At 33.5% G+C, this 22,548-nt stretch overlaps 1 protein-coding gene and 1 long non-coding RNA gene across 2 annotated transcripts; one reads left to right on the forward strand and one right to left on the reverse strand.

The window, feature by feature from the left end:
* Positions 1–333: 333 nt before the first annotated feature.
* Positions 334–22,306, forward strand: LOC148613535 (uncharacterized). The gene is made up of 13 exons (XM_088586895.1): positions 334–469; positions 607–741; positions 4,442–5,584; positions 5,854–6,390; positions 6,577–6,861; positions 7,077–7,271; positions 7,644–7,832; positions 13,275–13,454; positions 14,315–14,507; positions 14,841–16,305; positions 17,462–17,555; positions 17,948–18,027; positions 20,823–22,306. Exons 2-13 carry the CDS (start codon positions 669–671, stop codon positions 21,000–21,002), a joined length of 4,614 nt encoding a protein of 1,537 aa, XP_088443021.1. The 5' UTR covers positions 334–469; positions 607–668; the 3' UTR covers positions 21,003–22,306.
* On the reverse strand, positions 671–16,631 carry LOC148613536 (uncharacterized). The gene is made up of 3 exons (XR_015923377.1): positions 16,504–16,631; positions 14,339–14,477; positions 671–969 (listed from the first exon to the last, which is right to left on the reverse strand). It is a non-coding gene; the product is annotated as an uncharacterized LOC148613536 (long non-coding RNA).
* Positions 22,307–22,548: the final 242 nt, after the last annotated feature.

Consider the following 22,548-nt stretch of genomic DNA (forward strand, 5'->3'; position numbering starts at 1 on the left):
AAGGCGTACAATTTAAAATGTCAAAACCAGACTGTAGTGGTAACACTTTTAAGTTAAAAAAAAAACACTTCCTGGCATGCACAGTATCACGCGTAGGAGGTGATGTCATTTGTAATTATGATTGTCGGTATATAAAAAGACTTATTTCGACAGTAGAATAAGTGCATCCTTTTTCAATAAAAAATGTGAATAGTGTTATATATATTTTTTTATTATTATACATATTATTACACGAAGTAACATAATTATTTTTTTCATGGCGTTGAGCTATTAAAAAAGTTACAACTATGTCAACAAAACAATATATGCAAATGACCCATCACAACGTTAATTGTTTTTGACATGAAATTTAATTAGTCTTACAACTGCCACCGACTGGTTACACATGGCAAACAATTACAATAAAGTAGGCATGCATTGAGAACGGAAATTTTAAAGTTTTGTTTCGAGATCACAACCTGTCAAAACGGTAAGTTTCTACAAGGAGATGACATTAAAACTTTTATTGTTGTCAATACCTAATAAGAATTTATTTAAATAGAACGCGAATGTAATTATTTTCCGAGTAGAAATAATTAATTGAAAGATAATTCTTTTTTTAAATAGGATGAAGTAGAGACCACGTTGTCCATTCAGCTGTTAGATTCGTACTCCATTTTAGGAGGAATATGGATTTTAGACTCATTTGGATTCTGATAAGCCTATTTTGCATTGCCAAAGAAGGCCGATGTCAAGGAAATGGTAAGATACATTAAACACAATGAATATCGTGAGTAGTAGAAATTTCAAATATTTTAATAAGTGATATATCTCAGATCCACATTCTATACAGCAAAAGTTTTGCGGTCGTCACCATGAACTCGCGGATCGTTTGCATCACGAAAACCGATTTGTTCACCTAGTCATAGTTTTCCATTCTTCCTTGTCTACCCGGACGTGACATTTGATCATGCAATTTGGCAAGTGTTTCTAGAAAAAAAATACAAAACATGCTTAACTTACCGGTGCAGCTGGTCCATACTCATTTATATTTGTTTCTATCTGAATCTCATATTACTAGGTGTGTGTGCATTTTTTTTCTGGTCGATGTCCCTTGATCGTTCATTTTATATTTGCTATATTTTTATACTTCATTTTATATTTAAATACTGGTTCCTTTGATTTTCCAACCAGTTCAATATTCTAAATCTTATGTTTACCTGATCCGTCTTCTATATCTAATATTTTCCATATCAATATTATATACCTGATATTTCTCAGATCCATATTTTAAAACTTTCTACATTTCTTCATTCAACCATTTTCTACATTCTAATATCATTATCAGATTTACATTCCTGGTTGTGGAAGTGATGTGACAAGGTTATTCATTCTAAAATCTTTTGTTTATTACAAAAGTATTAGTAATTACATTGGACTTACCGTTTTGGATAGAAATGTGATTTCGAAAAGTATAATCGTAGGTAAATTATAAATAACGTGTGGGTTACAGACTTCATTCGAAGGTACTGGTATGTCAAAATAAAAGAACTGCTAAATTGAAATGAGGTTATCATATTTCACCTTTTGACAGATTAATGTATATAGTTCAATTTTAACATGTTGAACTTGCTGTTTGCGAACTTAGAAAGTGAAGTATTTACTGTCAACAAGATATATTATCGTGAATATTCATTTTGATATATGTAATTAATTTCTTGTTTTCAACATTCATGCTTTAATTTGTATGCTGAAGAACATGTTTTAAAGCAATGTGGAGAAAGTGGATAGTATTGAATTAGTTGAAAGTAATTATTTGTTATGATAAAACAGTTTGAATTCTCTTAGTGAAAATATCATGATAAAATATATACAATTACTCTTGGAATAAGTATTTTTTAAAATTTAAGTCACAGCAACAAGGTCGATTAAAATTTTATGAAATAATGACTTCCGTAAATATATTTTACTGACACGTTTCGAAAGTCTTAAAAATAAATCAAGAGTAAGTTTAACAACCGAACTGGAATAATATTACAGTTTAACGTTTTAGTTTTACAACTATGTTATTAGTTTTCTTTAAGTTTTAAGGGTTCCCCTACTTTGTCTTTTTTTTTAAAAAAAGACTGTCTGTTTCGTGATCAATCGATACAATGTGCATGGTTGTTTTACGTTATTTTAAGTGCTTAAAATCGACATGCATCTACCGATTAGCATAACTGCACTTAGTCAAAATTGGCATTAAACCCTGAACATATTACATTCTTAATAATTTTAAATGTAAATGCAGACAAATGTCAAATGATTTTTGTAAATATTGTAATTAAGTACTCGTTTTTATATTTGCAACAACTACCGCAGATGATATTGGAGGGATAACTAATAGTAACGATATGGTATCAAAGATTTAAGTACTTCTCCGTCTTAGAATCGTGCAAAATGTGTTTAAGGCGTGGCACATGAAGGGAAAAAAACGCCGAGGTTTTATTGCATTAACCAATTAATTATATCTGATGACCACCAGAAATAACCATAAAACTATTTGTAAAATTTGCCTTTGTAAGTTATGGATAGGTCAAATTAAGTTGAAATGCACTACGGAAAAATGACGGGAAATTGTCCTGCACTCTTTCCCTATAAAAGCGGTCAAAAAATATCTACGTCACAGATGCTTCAGGATAAAGGTTGTTTTCTAGATGTACTGAATATATTTTAGGCAAAAATGACAAAATTTGGGAAAATGATGTGCCATCCATTGATGATTCTTACACATAATGGTACTTAACTATTCAACACGAAAGGAATGACTTGAATTGTTACTCAATATAGCATATTTAATTTTTTTTATACAGATTATGATTTGAAACAGTGCTGAAGAATTTATTATTTTCTTCAAGTTTCACATTGAAATACACCGATACAAAATAAATATGGGGTTTTCATTTATAATGTAACATTTAACAAGAGATCAATCATATTTTCATACCATTGAAACAAATAGTTCGATTTTTTTAATTTATTCACGAATTTATTAAACAATTGCCTGATCAAACTCATCAAGAAGATTGATAATGTAATCAATGAAATTAAAATAAAACGTTATATAAATATCACAAAGGAATGCACAAAACCACTATTGACTCAGGCACTAGTAGAGGGAATTTACTGGAACTTGAGTCGACTTTTTTAGAAGATAGTGATGTTGTGCATTCCATTGTGATATTTTCAATAAGTTGGCCTAGAAACTGACAAAAAATTACTTTTAATTAAATTAACTAATCAGACGAGAAAAAAGTGAAGTTCAGAACCATCTGTGCCCACAATGCATCCAAAGAAGCCCCTTCTGTGAGTTTCTGTAAAATCTCCACAATCAAAGGTTTTCATCCTCAGGCAGTTCATTCTAATAGCGAGGAGCGGGTTGAGATCTTTTTGAGAGAAAAAAAAATCTCATTCATTGAAAAAAAATTAAGACAATGATTCTATATTTCCCCCCATTTCTTAACAAAGCAGATGCTCATATACATATATTGACTTTAGTTTCTACTAAATGTAAATAAAACTTTGTTCTTGCGCAAAAAAAATCTTATTCGGCATCAATCCCAGCCCAATTTTCAGGATAAAAATAGTCGCTGCCTTACGAACAGTTTATGTATTTTGTGAAAAATGAAGACTGACCTGAAAACAAAGTGATGGCAGACTGACTGTTTACAGACCCGCTCCTAGGGCTAAGTGTATAATTAGGAATCAAAGGGGCCAGTCACATGTGCATTTATTTTCTTTACAATAAAATGATTGTTAAAATACACGAATATGTATATATGTGTCTACGAAAATATACCCCACCATAATCAATTCCACACTTGGAAGGGTGTATTTATTTTAGAGTATCAAACGTTTAGAAATCTGGAACTAAAAAGTGACATAATTGTTATATTTAGTTTCAATGAGGTATCCTCGGGTTATTATGCTGAATCTGTGGGGATTTTTAGAATCGTAACCAACATAAAACTTTTATTTGATTATTTATTTGATTTTATTTAATTAATTTGGTCGACACCAAACAGGTCGTAAGTTTAATTCCGTTCTATTACAACAAATATTGAATCTGGCGTTTTGTTTGTTTGTTTGAATATGCTGACTCTGACCGTGTATTTTAATTTTGATATTAAGCCCGGTTTTTCAAGACGTCAAATGTGATTTTTAATCAAGTTCTTTGGTCACATTCGATCTGTTTTAGATTCTTTGACATGCCAAATATTTAATCACAGTCCAAATTTACAGCTGTTTCGGGCTTGAATGTTGTTTTCATACTTGCCCATATAGCATTTTATTGTTTTATTAGATTTTATTTGTTTGCCCTATAGTTGTCTTTTTTAGGTTTCGAATCACTGCTTTTTATATTAGGAATAGAACGTACAGGTTTTTCAATGAGTCTGTAATCTCAGTTGGTTTATTTTTACAGAAGATTCAAGTGAAACAAATGCTCTACAAGAAAGAAACAATAATAAGAATGGCCAGGAAAATAATAATAATAACAATAATAATGCTCAACAAGTAGAATCTAATACTCAACAGGACATTGAACTATCACCACAAGTACACAGTAACCCAACACCGATTCCAACAGCAGAAGTGGTGGCAAACAACAACTATAACAATAATGTTCCAGTTATCAGAAAATTATATCATCAGAGAAACTTCAATCCAGTTATTCAACAGGCTGCCAAATCCTTAACAAACGAAGCAAACATGGTCGAGACTTTCTCTTCAACCTTGGGTGATAATGGCGGAAATGAAATGCCGCAAACTGCACCATATATGCAGAATAAAGAAGTCAGTAAAACTGTCATTAACAATGAACAAAGTAAACTTACAAACCAGAATACAGTGAATGAGGAAGACAATAATGGTAACCAAAATGGACCCCCAACCTCGTTGCGTACCAATGAATCATTTGGCACTAGCAGTACGGCAGGAACTGAAACAAACCTGAATGAGAATGAAAGTAATGACAATAGTAATGTTGGCAAAGAAAAAATAAACAATGATGATAGTAAGGCTGGTGAAGGGCAGGTGAATGGTGATAGTGCAACATCGGAAAGTAATGAAAATTCGAATGAAAAAGTTAAGGACAGCAATGAAAACGGAAAAGTAAGTACAAAAAATGAAGACGCGTTGAATAGTTTCTCATTCAAAAAGGATATTACTGGTGCAGAGGTAGGAGATCCCCATCCGACGTTTTCCTACAAGCATACCTTCTTTGATTTGTCTGATTTGAATATTGACATACCATCCTTAGATGGAACAAATAATTATGAAGAACTATTAAACCACGAACCTCTGGAATTAGCTAAAAAACAACTTTTTGACAACATTGATTCCGATGAAATTATTGTAAGTAAAGTCGGTATAGGAAGCATTGAAGGACCATCAAGCCATGAAATTTTTCAAAATGATGGGAACGAGGTTTACTTAGGAAGTAATGTAAACGTAATGTTCGAAAATAACGACAATAACGACATTGGTTCAGATGGCAACACCTCCCAAGATCATAAAGATGAAAGCGTTGAAAATGGGAACAACTCTGGTACGGACGCTGATGACGGTGAGTCATAAGTCATATCAAGGAAAGAAAATATGTCGTAAAAGTTGCTCTTCCATTTGAACATCATTGACATTGCATGGTAAATTAATAAAAAAAAAGACAGACTTTAACAACGAAATACAATAAAATTAAAGTCAATAAAAACGGACCAAAAATTATCATTTTTATTCATCGTTTCAGAAAACAATTATATTACTTGTGATTCAGTCTTTGTTGGCTTTTATTAACATGCAATGTATTATCAGCATATGACTTTTCTTTTATTGCAGCTTGCAATAACATGGATATATTGTTTGTAGTCGATTCATCAGATGATGTGTCAGAAATGGAGTTTAGATACACGAAACAGACACTTTTAAAACTTTCAAATATCCTGCAAAATAAATTTAAGAGTAGAGTAGGAGTTGTGTGGTATGGATCAAGAATAGCTGATACAATACCTCTCTCGAACAATATTTCATTTATATCATCTGCAATTAAAACAAGCTCAAAAGAAGGGGGACCAAATAAACCGTACCTCGGAATTCTTGCCGGAAGAGCTGATTTGTCAATGCTTTCATCGGAGATCACTACCAAAGTAATGGTCTTTCTAGCAAGTGGACTGCAGCAGTATACTCTCCCAGCATCCCAACAGTCTTCTCTTGCAAAAGACGACGGTATTAAAATTGTTGCTATAGGGTATGGAGACGGTGCTATCGTAAGTGATCTTGAGGATATTGCATCAAGTGACAGTTTTGTTTTAAAGTATGATCAAGCTTCAGCTATGTATGCTGATGCAGCTAACCTACCATCTGTCATTTGCAAAGGTAAGTCGTTGATATTACCATGTAATAAGCACTTCTTGTGGTTAAAGTAAAGATATATATGTATGTTTCAATCATGCTTTGGAAAAAATATAACAGTGACAATATATATATATATATTCAACGACTTCAATTATTTGCACAAGATATTTTAAATAGTACGCGGCGCTTATTTGTTGTCATTTTTAGCTGCAATAAGTAGTACAGACGAGGTAAGCAGTGAAACCACAAGTACCGAATCAGACAACAGTGATAGCAACGGTGAAGAAAGTGACGACAACGAATCGTTTAATGAACTATTGACAGCTACATCTGATGTCTACCGTGAAGAAACACCCAACAACAGTTTTAATGGTGTAGATAGTTCAGGTTCTTCCGAAAGCGATGAAGATTTGACACTGGGGAAGAACAGCATGTCAAAGGAAACCTCGGAGGAAAGTGATGCAATCGTTAACACAAACCAATCGCCCGAAGGTAATAAAACAATTTTATACGATATGTTGACGAAGAAATATTAAACTTTCTAGATCATTTTTGTTTTAAACTACCATATATTTGACATAAAATGTCTCACTATTACTTACGGCATCCATTTACTCAACTTACTCATAGATTTAGACAACTCTCTATATTTACTCTATTACACTCTTTATAATTTTGAAATAAAAAACATGTGCTTTCTATGACAGATATGTGCAAAAATTCCAAAATGGTACAAGGAGTTGGCTACAAACGCTACGGATTGAGCTGCGACAAGTTTATCCAGTGCTTCTATGACCAGTTTGGAAACACTAGAGCATCAGTGAAGACATGTCCTTTTGGGGAATACTGGGATCATAATGATATAGCTTGTGTGGATTCAAGCACTGCAAACTGTCCATATGGTTTGTAATAATGCTATAAATTAACAACACGAAATACATTGGTGGCAGTTATCATATTTAAATATTTTCCTTAAAAATGTTTTTATAACTTAAGACCTTTCGGGCGACTGCTGTGTTTTTACCCATACTTCTTTGCTGAACATGTTAATTAAAATATTAAATGAATATGGACATTATATCCCATAACAAAATACATTAAACAAAATGTTAACTATATATGAGATTTTATAATTTTTTGAGGTATTATTATTGAGTTTGTTTTTTGTTTTATTTTTGTTTTGTTTTTTTTTTTGTTAGTACTTAGGTTTACCCAGAGGGAACTGCTCGGCTCATTTTCAAATCCTCTCTAAATAAGTAATCATTTCATTTTAGATTTGTGCAAAAAACAGATATCTCTGGCGAGACCAATTGAGGGTAACTGTCGAGCACATTGGACCTGTCTCAATGGGCAATCCAGTATTATGTGTTGCCCAGATCAAATGGCCTTCCATCCAGGGAAAGGGTGTGTCGCTGACACTGACTGTTCTACACCATGTCATCAAGAACAAGAACCCGAGGAAGGTAAGACACGTTGTAACAGAGGTAGATAAGAAATGTTTTTAACTATCTAATCAATCACTATAATCAGCTAATGAGAGAAGCGAGTATAACTCTAACCTGGAATACTATATATAGTATACTATGAACCTTAACAATTGTATTATTTATTTTATATTAATATATGTTACATGAAAACATGTATACACAATCCTAGTCAGGAATCTATAAAGTAGAACATAGGCATAGATATCATGGGGCTAGTACAAATAAGTTGACAAAGCTTATAAAATGCACGGACTATACAGATAAAATAATACCGATGTTTGAAATATTTTACTAGAATCTTTTTTAAACATTTACACCTTTGGCTACGACTGTAGTGAGTACACATGTTCGACTGGAATTAAACAACTCATATGATTGGGTTAAACACCGGGGAAATGCGTTCCTTCCAAAGCGGACGCCGGTGCTTGTCGCAAATACGGTTGATAACCAAGTTGAAAAATAGATCTGAAGTGAGTTATTTTGTTTTATTCGCTTAATTATGAAAATTATGAATTATTAGGCTGCATCATCTCTCAGTTAAAAGGCAAATTTTAAACTTCCAATAGTTTAAAGTGTATAAGTTCGGGAATTTTTCAAAGTTTGCGTATGAATTATGAATTTAACACTATACTAATCTATGGAACGCCTGGAATGTTTATGTGTTGTCAATTTTATATTACTTGCTGTGGTTTTATAATTACATGGGGTCATTTTGTATTTACGTTATGTGGGAACATCTTTACATTATGTCGTTTTGTCTTTACGTTCTGCCATTTCGTCTTTACGTTCTGTAATTTTGTCTTTACGTTCTGTCGTTTTATGATTACGTTATGTCAACATGTATTTATGTTATGTGGATTTATCTTTAAGTGCAGTGGTTTTCTTATAACGTGAGGTCGTTTCATCTTTACGTTATGTCGATCTCAAAATACTTGATGTGCATTTTCTTTACGTGCAGTGATTTCTTCTTCTTTACGTGATGTGGACAAAACATTCATGATGGCGTGTGACCCCGGAACTGCTTGATCGTGTAAACTTCAAATCAGTTCGTAAAAGGCAAAATAGACGTCACAACGCCCATCGGAAAAATGATGAACGAAATACACTTGGGTAGTCTATCCAGTCATCCTAGAGTAGTTATAATAGTAAAAATAGCTTATTTGTCATTTGCGTTCAATATTATCACAATTGATATACCTGGGACTCTGTTGATGACTTGTGGCGATTTTCGTAGTCAGAATAATTTTTTTTTAATTCCAAAAACATGGGAATTTTGACTCCGCGAAAATTTGCATAAATTCGACTCTACAAGTTATTGCGTGACTTAATTCAATTTTCTACATTAATAAACCACCAAAACTAATTTTCAAGAAGGAATTTAAAAACAAAATGTTAAAAATATTACCCCTAACCCTAGAAAACTGGTCTCAATATCAAACAATTCTCATTCACAGCATACCGACACTGTGAAACTCTTATTTTAGGCATTCATAATTTAAAAGATAATTATTTACCCAAAATATCTGAACAATTCAGGCTTGTGATTTTTTATAGGGTTACAATTACTATAAAATCGTAGAGTGGAATTTACAGAATTTCAGAATTTCTTCTATATCACCAGTTATTATCTTTTTTACAATACCGTAGTTTAAACAAGCTTTTGTGTGATACAATAGATTCGTATAGTGTCTAAGCTTTCAAATCGGCCAGGTAATTAATATTTGAACTTTTCCAAGTAAAGTAAGTGCAAAAATTACCACCCCTACCCATGAAAAAATACCTCAACATGCACCAAAATATTGATTTTTAACATATAAACGGTTTACACTGGGCATGTTGCGGGCGATTGCTTTCATTATCGATGCATCCAACATATTTGCTAATTTCAGGAGCGTAGGCGACATTAATGTTTTTTTTTTCATAAAAAGAGAAAAATTCCGGAATTTTGTTTTTCTTCAATTTCACCGTTAATTGGCGTATCCTTTTTTAGTACTTGAACTTTTCCAAGTCAAGTTAGTGCAAAAATTGTCCCTACCCATGATAAAATTACCTTAATACGGCCCATCGCCTATGCTTATTAGAAAGCTGAGATGTTAAATAAATATGTTTAGATATGCAAATGCATGTTTGTAGTACGGTACTTAAAAAAATTGCACATAACAGGTTTTAAAATGAACGAAAATATGAAATTTAAAAAAATCCCCTCTTTACTATGAAAAACACAATATTTTCATATTGAAATTGGAAACAATACGCCCCTGAAATGAGTAGATATGTTGAATACGTCGATAATTAAAACACTAGTACCCAGCATGTCTTTTTAAAATCGATTATATGCCAAATATAACGTTTTGGTTCATATTGAGGTATTTTTTCATGGGTAGGGGATACTTCTTGCACTAACTTGACCTGGAAAAGTTCAAATATTTATAACTTGGGCTCACAAGAAAGCTACTAAACTATATAGTAGTATTTATTTACAAAAGATTTTTTGAAGAATGGTATTTTAAAAAATATGCCAATTAAAATTGAAATGGAAGAAAAATGAAATTCCGAAAATTCCCCTTTTTACGAAAACACATTATTGTCGCCTTGAAATTAAAATAATACGCTCATGAAATGAGCAGTGATGTTGGATATATCAATGATGGAAACAATAGCACCCAGCATGCCTATTGGCCACCGTTAATAAACTTAAACTAACATTTTGGTTCATGTTGAGGTATTTTTTTCATGGGTGGGGTGGTAATTTTCTCACCTTATTTGACACGGACATTATACTAATCTTGGGTATTTTAGGCTATTTTTAATATCATTCGAAATAAACGTATTCTAACGCAATTTTTTTCACGTGGTCAATGTACCTTTATATAGTATGGTATTCGATACATGTATATCAGTTATTTATGAAAAATAACTGTTAGATTCTTCTTAAGAGAAAATTAGACTATTTTTGATAAAGAGGTGCTGCTTTTACGGCGGTTGAATTACTATTGCGTGCCTGTATAAAGCGGTTGATGTTATCGTCAATATAAAATATGTTCGGTGATAAATATGGGAAAATTTTAAACCTGAGCAACTTTTTTAGTCTATATCATTTAACGCAACACATATAATCCATAATTCAAATGATTTTGGATTGATTTCACTAATATCCTAAATGTATAATAAAATGCCATTTTTTTTCACGGGGTCAATGTACCTTTATATAGTATGGTATTCGATACATGTATATCAGTTATTTATGAAAAATAACTGTTAGATTCTTCTTAAGACAAAATTAGACTATTTTCGATAAAGAGGTGTTGCTTTTAAGGCGGTTGAATTACTATTCATGCATCATATCTGATTCCCCCAATTTCATGTTTGAGCCTATCACGTCTCATGAATTACTTTGGTTCCATTTTATTTTTCCCAAACCTACACGTATTCACTAAAGGCTTAATATTGCAGGGTTTTTTTTTTCATTTCATTAAGTTATATTCAGATTTGAAATTTTAAAATGGAATATTTAAGTTTGTTTGTTTGTTTGTTGGAGTTTAACGTCCGAGCAGCAATATTTCAGCTATATTCAGACGATAGCTATATTCAGACGATGAACATGAAATTGATGATAAAATTAACATGAAATGATGATGAAATGAAAAAGGGATGGGACACAAGGACAATGGGGTCGATAAATTTTGATTGCCACTGGAAATAGGGAGAGGTGGGTAGGGTCGGGCAATTTAGCTTCCTGTGGCGGAGCCCTATGGTTCCTACTCCGGGAGAATACCACAGTAGGGTTCTTTAACGTGCGAGGAACATGGCATCTTTCCCAACACGGTGCACCACTATGGTTTGCGGTCAGGTTTTCCGTATTATAGCCTGACAACCCCAGCATGTAACACGCCAGGAGTACCCCATTCCACCGCCTAAGGCAAACATCCCAGTTTTTCTGTGAGCAGAGCGCCCTAGCCCCCGGCTAGGGTTCTGAGCACTATTTAGTCGCCTTTTACGACAAGCTTAGCGCTGCTTCAGGCCTATTCTTATAACACCCGGGCCTGCACGGGGCGAATATTTAAGTAGAAAAACCTGTATTAAATCGGACAAACAGCATTAAAAAATATACCTTATGTTATATGTTAGTCTCAGCTCAATTCAAAGATTTTATGCAAAGCGAATGAAATCGTATTTTGTAGATGTTATGTTTGCATTCTATAATTAGTATAATCGGCTACACCTATCTTCTACTATAGTTTTAACTTAACAACTTTTGAATGCAAACTATTTAAGCTGTCTTAAAAGTCAACAGGTTAACACGCAAAGTTTAAATTAATGCAAATTATACTATGAATACAAATTTTAGTGCATTAATGCAGCTTAAGAATTTTTAACAACTTTTAAAAATATGTAACTGCTGTTCAAAATTTAAGTATGTGTTGTGTAATTAATAACGTGTATAAACAAAATGCTACTTTTAACGTAAGAACATTTAAAACATGCAGTTGTACTATTTGTAAATATGAAGATTTTTTAAGTAGCTGCCTATGTATGAATCATGCAAAATCTGAAAAATGTGATACACCTATAAAAAGACTACATATTTTTTTTATTTTTGTAATTAAGTTGTTTAATGGGGCTATATTATGAAAAGTGTAATTATTCATCTGCCTGCTCTTAGGCGATAATCAACATTGGAAGATTATATTGTATTTGAGTGTCATTTACAGAGTTACCTCCCTTATCTTTGATTCTACAGTGCATTCTATACAATTTTTATCTCCTATGAGCACGGGTTATATGAAAAACCAAATGTTAATTTCTGTTTACTAAAGCATTTTAAACAAGATATCAAAAATAAAAATATGTAGGCTTTCCAACCATGTATCACATTTTGCATGATTCTTAGCTGGCGTGCTACTTAAATGCAATGAAGCAAATCGATCAGGCTTGGACTCTAAATAGAACTTCAGTGTTTCCAAACAAAACGAGTACTATCTTTAAAAAAGATAGTCGACGCACAGTATAATTTTACTTCTAAGTTTCTACATTTCTTTAAGAAAATAACGCATGGCACGCAATTTAAAATTTTCGATATAGTTTTTTTTCGAAAGCAATTTCAAATTTTCGATACCGTTTTTTTTTAAAGCCACTAAGTTAACAGCATTTTGGTCAATCGGGAAACAGAATTGCGATCAGGTAACTTGCATTTCCATAGAAGCGTCCTTAAGGTCAAAGGGTAAAAAGCGAAACTATACCGACTGCGTCGCAAAAAAGGAATTAAGAATTGAGGTCTAATGCAATCATTAGGTTTTTTATTAGTTTTGGTCCCTACAGCATAGATTTTCCGGTATTCTTACTTGCAAATATTTCAAAAAGCTATATTCAAAAAGGTGATGCGATAAACAGAGTTTTCATTTAATTTGACTTTTACAGGAACGTGTGACAAGCGACCTATGTATGGTAAACCGTACCTTTATAAGCAATGGATTGAGAGTGGTCATTGGGTGGAGATGTTGTGTGCTCCAGGTACACTATTTGACGAGGACGATTGTGGGTGTACAATGAGAACTACCTATGTTACAACACTTGGAGTTAGAGCTGTTGCTGTAGATAGTAAGGACTAGCATATTATAGAAGTTACTGCACTAAAGTTATTATGCAAATATTTGTGGACGATGAAATGTTTTGTTTTCATGCAGAATTTCTTTTTCTTTAACTGTTTTCATGATGTTATTTTAAAAAGAGCATAACAAAGGTGTTCAGGTTATTTTACTTATGTATTTACAAAGAACTATAAATAATGTCAGGTAAATTTGACCTCAAAAATGCAATTAACATATGTTTAAAAAAATAATAATAATTGATAAAAATGACTAAATAGTTGTCAAATTTATAGAAAACAGCTACTTTATACATTGATTTCTTTTAACAAATATTCCAGGTTGTCGGAAAAATCCACCAAAACTTAAATCGAATGACAACTAAGTAGTCAACAATTAAGAGAAGCAAATAATTTTGATAACAATTTCATTAAGACATAAAAACTGAAAGTTTCCGTCGATCATATGAAACATCTAACCAATATCAGTATAAAGGACCTGTTAAGCTTAATGAACCACAAATTTCTAACTCAAGCAGTGTCATTTCTATTCCGTACTTGAGTTGCACGCATTAATGAACATATATTAGTTGTTACATTTGCAATACATTCATACAAAAATTATCTACGGCAAGTAGACACCGAAGATATACAAAAAGATATATTATTACTTACGTTGTTTATGCTTTTTCAAACAAAACTCATTTTCCAAAACTAATCGATATCACCTTCACAAAACTTAGGCGTTTCTGTAGTTTACTCTGAGCACACATCACATACTATATATAATTACATATCATTTGACTTTTGACACAAATGTCTATTCACGAACAAATGTATTATGGTAAATAAGTCTTCTACGTTTGACTTTCAGCTTGTAGACCAGAATTATACTTACCATTCTGTGAAGGTGTGAAGGACTGGTCTGGCAGGAATACTTTGGTACAGAACGAAAATGACCGAGTTATTGTTGTCAATGGCACAGCCTACTTCAATGGCCAAGCTAGTTTGTTTATACCTCGTTTTTCCGGAGCAACCTATGGAGAAACAATATATATTAAAATGAGGTAACTCTAATATAAGAAAATAAAGCATGCCACACAAACCATCATCGTACCAACTAAACACGGACCAGAGTCTAAAATAAATCTTATATTATTGCAATGTTCCTGTTTTGTTTGTTTCCGTTTGCTGCTGCAAAGAATTCGACAAGTTTGAATCGTGTTTTCCATTGTTGCTAAAATTAAATATCGAATTTTTGTATATAGCATTTAACTCTTGGTGAAAACCACAGATGTTTAAACCTCTTTCAAACCAGAAACACAATGTAAGACGAACAGAAACAAACGCAGTCAGTTGTTTTAATGTGGCATAGTAAACACATTGTTTTATGATTACAGGTATAAGCCGGATTTTTCGGAAAGCAGTGACGATAAACGAGATATCATTGATGATGAAAGTCACCTTATTCATAAGCGTTCAGTTCTTTGGCGTAATAAACGTGATTCACAAATTGAAAACGATGGTCAAAACGGGGATGTAATTAAACAAGAATCAGCTACAGAACCAAGTGAACTAGGAACTGAGAATACGATCTTAGATTTTCCAGCACCGACAGAGACAATATTAGCTAATTCTGTCATGACTGATTCCCCTGTAGATTCAAATAATAATCACTACAGTAATACAGTCATTAATCAGGAAGTTGTCAACGTAGACATTTCAAAAAGTACTGACATAGATAATGGTCCAAATGGTCAATATCCTACAGGAGAAAAAAATACTGACTTTTCAGGTGTTAATGAACAAACAGTTACATCTGATTCAAAGGACACACCCTCTGAATTTATATCTGATATCGGAACACAGACTTCAGTAATTGTTAGTAGTGGATCAGGTCAAGGGGAACATACTTTTGACCTAAATAATGGAAAAGAGAAGATGGAACGCCATCACAATTCTGGAGAAAGAGCTAATACGGTACATAAAGACCAATCGCAGGAGTCAGTAGAATCAAATAGTGAGGAGAAAAATAGGCCCTTGTTTGAGACCTCTTATTTTGATAATCATCGGTCTAATACTTATACTGACCTTGCGAAACCTCACCAAACCAGAAATGCAGACACTAGTAAATCATATTTTTCAGGATGGTTCGGTGCTGGAGACCGTGTTGTAAATGATGAGAGCGCTGGGGTCCAGGATGAGAAAGGTAATCAGGGCACTAACAATGGGGATATGGTAAATTCAATAATTTCCGACGGAATGAATTCACAAAAACTGCCAGAATCAGATCCCGCATACACCGATTATAGCAGTGCTGACAACGACGTTGAAGGAGACGGAAACAACGCTGTTGCCACGGACAATTACGAAGACTCTGGGGATAATTTAAGTGACATCAGTAGTGCAGAAAGTATTGACCAGGACGTTCAATATGAATTCACAGACCAACAAGTTGTAAACCGAAATCGGTTACCGGAAGATCCGACATTCAGTATGAGCGCGAATCGTCCAAATCAACAGCGAATTTATGGTGGGAGATATTTTGCAGAAACAAATGCAGACGCTGAACGAGAAAAATACAATTTCTTAAATCTACTGCATAAAGAAAGAATTCAAATGATGAAAGAAATTGAGCAAGCTAAGGCAGATATGTCCTATCCCACAAATACTCCAAAAGGATCTACCTCTGCAACTTACTCGGATATGGCTCTATTGTCAAACGCTGTTTGCAGTGCAGATTTTCAGTCTAAATGTCTTGATGATCCTTCTGTATCGATAGGAACAGGACGAGATTCGACTAGTGTCTCTGTGTATGCAACAGAGAGCAAAAAGACAACAATAAATCTACAGAAAAATTCAAAGGTACCGTTGAGTATTTTACAGACAACACAAATGAAATCTCTTGCACACAAACTTTTGGTATTGTGTATATGGACCAGAATCATCAATACTAAAATTTCTAAAACTATATTAAAATTTATTTTATGAGGAAATTAGTAACAAACTCTTAAAAAAATTAAAGGCTGAAGTCAAATACTCACTTCACTGATTTTGACTTACTTTCAACGTCCGACATGGTACAAATGCGATAAGCTCTAAAATCGGGTGACTTCGCTAAAATCTTGGTTCCCTTGATATGATGGCGTACTCTTTCGTAATCGTGATGACCCGAATATCTCTCGGAACAAGATTGAACAACTGGCAATGGCTATATATAGATATTGTATCATGATAATATATATGCCTTTCTTTAGTGAATTGGAACGAACGCCTGTGTTTGAATAGGAAACTGGGTAATATTACATACATTCAATGCTAATTACCGATCATTTTATCTTTTAATGTAAACTTCCCGTTCTGATACAAGCAAAACAAAAAACAAAAACAAACAACAAACACGCATAGACATGTGTATGATATGTTTTAAAAGACGGAAGTTGTAGCGACATTTGGGTCGCTTATAATATTGACCAGGGAATCAGTTTAGAAACAAAATTAAGCAACAGACAATGAAAATTCTGTAACATAGGGGCGTGGCGTGCTAATGTATATGACATATGTAGTCTTGTAACGAGCCCCAGTTCCTGAATCGTAAACTGGGTAACTTATCGCCCTCGTACAACCAAGAAACACACGTAGAACACACGTGTATGATACTTAAGAGGCGCATTTTTATCTCGTATGAAGCTAGAACTATGACCACGGCGAGGATCCGCAGCATTACGTTGCGTATAACTACATATTTATGTAAATCATATGCGAACATTAAATACTGAAATTACGAGTGCAAGAAGTCGCTAACAATATTAGCGACTTAAAAACCAGTTTAAAGTATATTTTAATATTTAAGAAAAACTCGAACATAATTATGTTTTCTTATACTCTATCTCAACTCAAAATTCGTCCGTGCAGATGCACAACGTAGATTAGAAATGAGGATGACTTGAGTGGTCTGTGGAAATATGATATATCTTACATGTACATCCTTGATTAGATAGTGAACTCATTGTTTTGTTAGGTCAATGACGGATGGAGAACAGTATTACTAACAATTGATGAGGGAGTATTTCGGGTGTTTGACAGAGACTCAACAGATTTCGAGCCAATTTCGGGTAAAACATTAAAAAAAAATAGCTTTATGTAGTGTATTGTTTAAGGATTTAAGTCCATACAAGTATTCATTTTTTTGTTAATTTAATACGAGAGAAAAGGTAACTTCAAATTTGTATTAAAAGAACACATGTAGTTTCAAAATGCATCAATTTCAATGCCCAACGGTAAAAAAAGGTGGAAAGGAAACAAATTCATAAACACAAAAAGCGAAGGATTTCCGCTATCCAGAAGGACTCCGCTAATCATTAAGTGGAGTGAATGAAGTAATACCCAGACTTCGTGGTGTAAACAACAAATCGTTCTATAAGTATACAGGACCAACTTCATTGGCTAATTAAGTTGGAAAGAACAAACTAGGTAAATACTGAATTTCTGTATTATAATATTTTAGGTCAAATCAAGACAACATTCTCTGGTATATATATAGGACAAGGCACTGGCATGAGTAACTTCAAGGGTTATATAGATGAGGTATTATATTAAACGAAGTGTATTTTAAAAATGTACTCGATGATTTTGAATTCACATATTCTTATTAAATATTAAGAAGACGTCAATAGCAAGTGCAATGATACAGTAGCAATATATGTCCATAAAACCCTGATATTTTTACTATGACTTAAGGACGAAAGAAGCAGAATACAACTTGAGAGGGTACAAATATTAAAAGACGAATAACAAGCTCTTATTTTTGAAGATATACATGTCTTGTACAGATGAGATCAGTTTTAACCTCTCACAAAATTGTCCTAGAATTGTAAGAAGAACAGTTCTATGACCAACTTAGAACAGTTCTTGGACAATTCTAGAGCCAGCTCTTCTGACAGTTCTAGCAAAGCCGGCTCTTCTAGTAGAACTATTCTCGTAGAGCCGGTTCTGCTAGCAGAACTGTCAGAACTGACTCTTGAACTGCATTATGACACCGAGATACAAGTATATAGTTCTTGGTTGAGATTTCTCATACTTTGTAAGAAATAATTCCAAATCATCTTCCAAATACACAGAGGAAGATGTTTACAAAATGCTGGAATTTTTAATCGACAACATATTTGTCCAGTGTGGTGGACGTGATTTTCAACAAACTGTAGGCATTCCAATGGGAAAAACTTGTGCTCCTTTACTTGCTGACCTATTCCTTCACTCTTATGAGGCTGACTTAATAGATGATCTAATCCGGAAGAAAGAATATCGTTTGGCTAGGTCCTTTGATCTCAGTTTCCGCTATATATAAAGACGTATTATTAAACAATCCTGATTTCAGGGATTTGATACATCACATCTACCCAAAAAAACTTGAGATAAAGGATACTACAGACACTGTGAAGTCAGCCTCATATCTTGACCTACACTTAGAAATCGATGGTAAAGGAAAACTATTGACCAAACTTTACGACAAACGTGATGACTTTTCATTCAGAATTGTCAACTTTCCTTTCATCTGTGGCAACATCCTTTCAGCACCTGCGTGTGGAGTGTTCATATCACAACTCATACGTTATGCCAAAGCTTGCCGAAACTACGCAGACTTTTTGTATCGCACTAGAACTCTAACAAATAGGCTTCTGGAACAGGGTTATGTTGCTGTAATATTGAAGATCACTACAGAAGTTTTATGGTCGTCATCATGAACTCATGGATCGTTATGGTGTATCCATCACCATGAAAACTGATTTATTCAACGGGTCATAGTTTGCCTTTCCTCGTTTGTCTACCCCGGACTTGACTTTTTATGAGCAACTCGGCGGATTTTTTTCTAGAAAAGCAGAGGACGCTTACCCTACCGGTGCACCTGGTCCATGCTCCCAGTTTTTAGTGGAGTCCGAGTTGCTCATTTGATTGTTATGTCGTGAATTGTGTGGTCGGGACGGAGAGGTCGAGGGCATGGTATGGCTCATCGAGATGCCTCCCCGTCCAACACGTTAATATGAACTATTTCTTTTCGAGTGTAGTGACATTTTGTTGTTGGGGAAAACTAGTTAATGGTAGTGTCTTGGTGGAGTGATGGTGTTTTCTTGCTATGTCTGGCATGCATGGTTTGGTTTTGTGTCCGTGGCCCATCGGACACTGCATGAGCGTACGCAGTGATCAAAATATATTTTTCTTATAATTTAAGCTTAATACTATGTATACTTTTATTTATTTGATTAATATACTTTTTCGTTTATTTATTTTGATAAATAAGAATTTAATTATTTACATAGTTGCTTTAAATAAAACTTCAACTAAAAACTTTTCTTCTAAAATTCTAATTATAAAAGTTAGATATAAAATATCAAATTTAAATTGTTCACGTACCTGGTAAATAAAGATATTAAGTTTTACTCTTTATTGTCCTAAACGTACACAGTGATACCAGGGCTGGGTCGAGCTCCCTTAAAAACTCAGTATCACGTGCTGTCGGACCTGTCTTTATTTACCAATGAAATCTCTTAATTTTATTTAATTTCCAAAGATGAATATTCATAAGTCTTAGTATAGGAAACGTTTGGTTATGTAAGATTACGTTTACTCAAACTTACTTTATCTTTTTATGTCTGATACTGTTTTAATTTATTTATCCTTAAACAATGGAAACTATTACCTAAAGCAATTAAATACATTTTGCTAATCTCTATGACGTGTCAGTTGTTTACCTAAATTATTAGCAAGACAATTAAGCAATCACCAAAGAATTCAAACCTATTTAGTCTATCGTCACATTATATTATGTATTATTTAATATTACACATATTTCTTTTTTTCGGCTAAATTTACAATTATGTCAAGACATTATCAATTTACTAAGCTAAATTGCAATTTTATTTATTTTTAATTTTTGCTGAATCATATAGAATCTTACTGCATCACATGATTTTGTTACTTAGTTGTGTATGTCTGTTTTCCATATCTGGTCTTTGTTCCTGGATTACATTCTTTTGATTACCGCTATAACCTTGGTTCCCTTGATTACTCTTTAAGAACTGTCCTAGAGCAAGCTTTTCTGACAGTTTCCCTGAGAGGTTAGAACTGATCTCATCTGTACTCGCAAAAAGGGGCCAATACCCGGAGCCCTATGTTTTTCCCTTAAAAATGTTAGGTAACGAGTTGAGCTGTATTCCTTTTTTTTTTTGTTTTGTTTTGTTTTATTTTATTTCATTTTTCATGTTTACAACAATTTCCCGCCCAAACCCTGGATCCTCCATCTTCGTGTCTTGAAAGGTTATAACATTTCCGTATATTGTAGTCAGCATATAAACTAATCAGCTGCATTTTTTTTTCACATATAGGTATATGTTTACTTGTGTAAACCAAACGACATCGACGACTTTCGTTCAATATCAACGCCTAAACCAAACACAGAATCAGATAATGAAAATTGTGACTATATCAACAAAAATGTTGCAAAACAGTATAGTGATAATAGTGAAAGTAGTGAGAATACTGACGACTCCGCGGCCAGGTTGTGATGAGAATACTGACGACTCCGCGCCCAGGTTGTGATGAGAATACTGACGACTCCACGCCCAGGTTGTGATAGGAAGAAATTGTAGCGTAGGCAAATGTTACACTTGGTATTTTCTATATCCTGATTGGACAGCTCTTCACTCCGAGTTTCATTCCGAGTTCATTTTTTTCTGATTTTGTGATTACAGTTCAGCGTTTGAATGCATCTGCTGTAAACGGGTACCTGTAATCATGCAAGACCATTATCTGTTAGCATCACTTTTTGCTCACTTCATACGACTTCTAAAAACTTTTTTGTGCGTGGATGTCGTCTCCATCTGGGGCAAAACAATTTTTTTCTTAACAATTTTATATGGTGTTTATATTAATTCAAAGTCTTGATTTCGTTGGATTCTTTGATATACCGAAAATACCTATGTGATTTTACTTTTGGTGTTCTTTGATATTTTGATACTCTTATCGTGTATTTAAAGTTTTCATTTTTAAACCCCGTCGTTTAATTGGTGAACGACAAGGTACAAAGGACTATTTAACTCTTAAACTTACCGCGTTAATGCAATGTCAACACTTGCCATAATTGTCCAGATTTGGGCCTCTGCGATCGTATCGAACTGCATTTGCATTTATTTGTGGTCATGACTAGGTACCGTGAAAAAAAACTTATATTCGTTATTGCAATGGTTCAAGTAAATTCTGGATTCAAATTAAAGTACACTTAAAACGTTTATTCAAACCAGGAAAATATCAAGTTTCCTCGAATTCATTTTTGGTAACACTTTTCTCAGCAACTTCTAATCGCAGTTTTTTTTTATATTTGGTATCCAGTATCAGGTCCGCGGGTCCCATATAATGGGCCTGTCGGGCATCTACTTCCTGTTTGAAGAAATTCGGCCATTTCTGTCTTTTACCCATTTTTACTTACTTCACATGCGGTAACTTCAAATACAGAATATTGAAAAATAGACCCTGAATTAACCGAGACTATTCTTAAATGTGAAGACAAAACTAAACGAACTGTTTTAATTCGTTAATTTAGGTAATAACGACTCAAATTCGTCATAGGTTTGTTTGAGCATTTTGATATTTTATAAATAAACATGACCATTCCCCGAGACGTCGATGGGATCATAGTAGGACGTTTTTTGTACTTTTATCAAACTCTGATTTATACATGTGTACCTCGTATTTGAATAAAACACATAAAAAGATGCTGATTGTTTGGAAATTTTGTTATGTTATAAATGTTTACGCTATTATGTATACTTCATGTAATAAAGCGCTTGCTGGGCAAGTGATTTCAGTTTTATTTTTATTTTTAACTTCATTCTGATCATTTTTATTCTATATAAATTTTATTATTTTAGTCTTTGATTTTTTATAGTTCAGGAATGTGCAGTGGTGCAATAATAGGATTATTATTAATTGGAAAGAGTGAATAACCAAAATATTATCACAAGGCTGAAGAACGCCTATATTTAACGAGTGTGCGGGACTTGTTCCGCGCAAGAGTTAAATCCTGAGGCGTTCTTGGCACGAGTGATCATATTT

The sequence above is a fragment of the Perna viridis genome, chromosome 6 (assembly GCF_037379345.1).
Source record: "Perna viridis isolate PV_CMFRI_1.1 ecotype Kerala chromosome 6, ASM3737934v1, whole genome shotgun sequence".
Lineage (NCBI taxonomy): Eukaryota > Metazoa > Mollusca > Bivalvia > Mytilida > Mytilidae > Perna > Perna viridis.

Excerpts from the sequence above, each read along its gene's own strand:
- LOC148613535 (XM_088586895.1), top strand. The coding sequence starts at position 669 with ATGGATTTTAGACTCATTTGGATTCTGATAAGCCTATTTTGCATTGCC. Across the intron at positions 17,556-17,947 it reads AGATTTCGAGCCAATTTCGG|GTCAAATCAAGACAACATTC; the intron begins GTAAAACATTAA and ends ATAATATTTTAG. Across the intron at positions 18,028-20,822 it reads TCAAGGGTTATATAGATGAG|GTATATGTTTACTTGTGTAA; the intron begins GTATTATATTAA and ends TTTCACATATAG.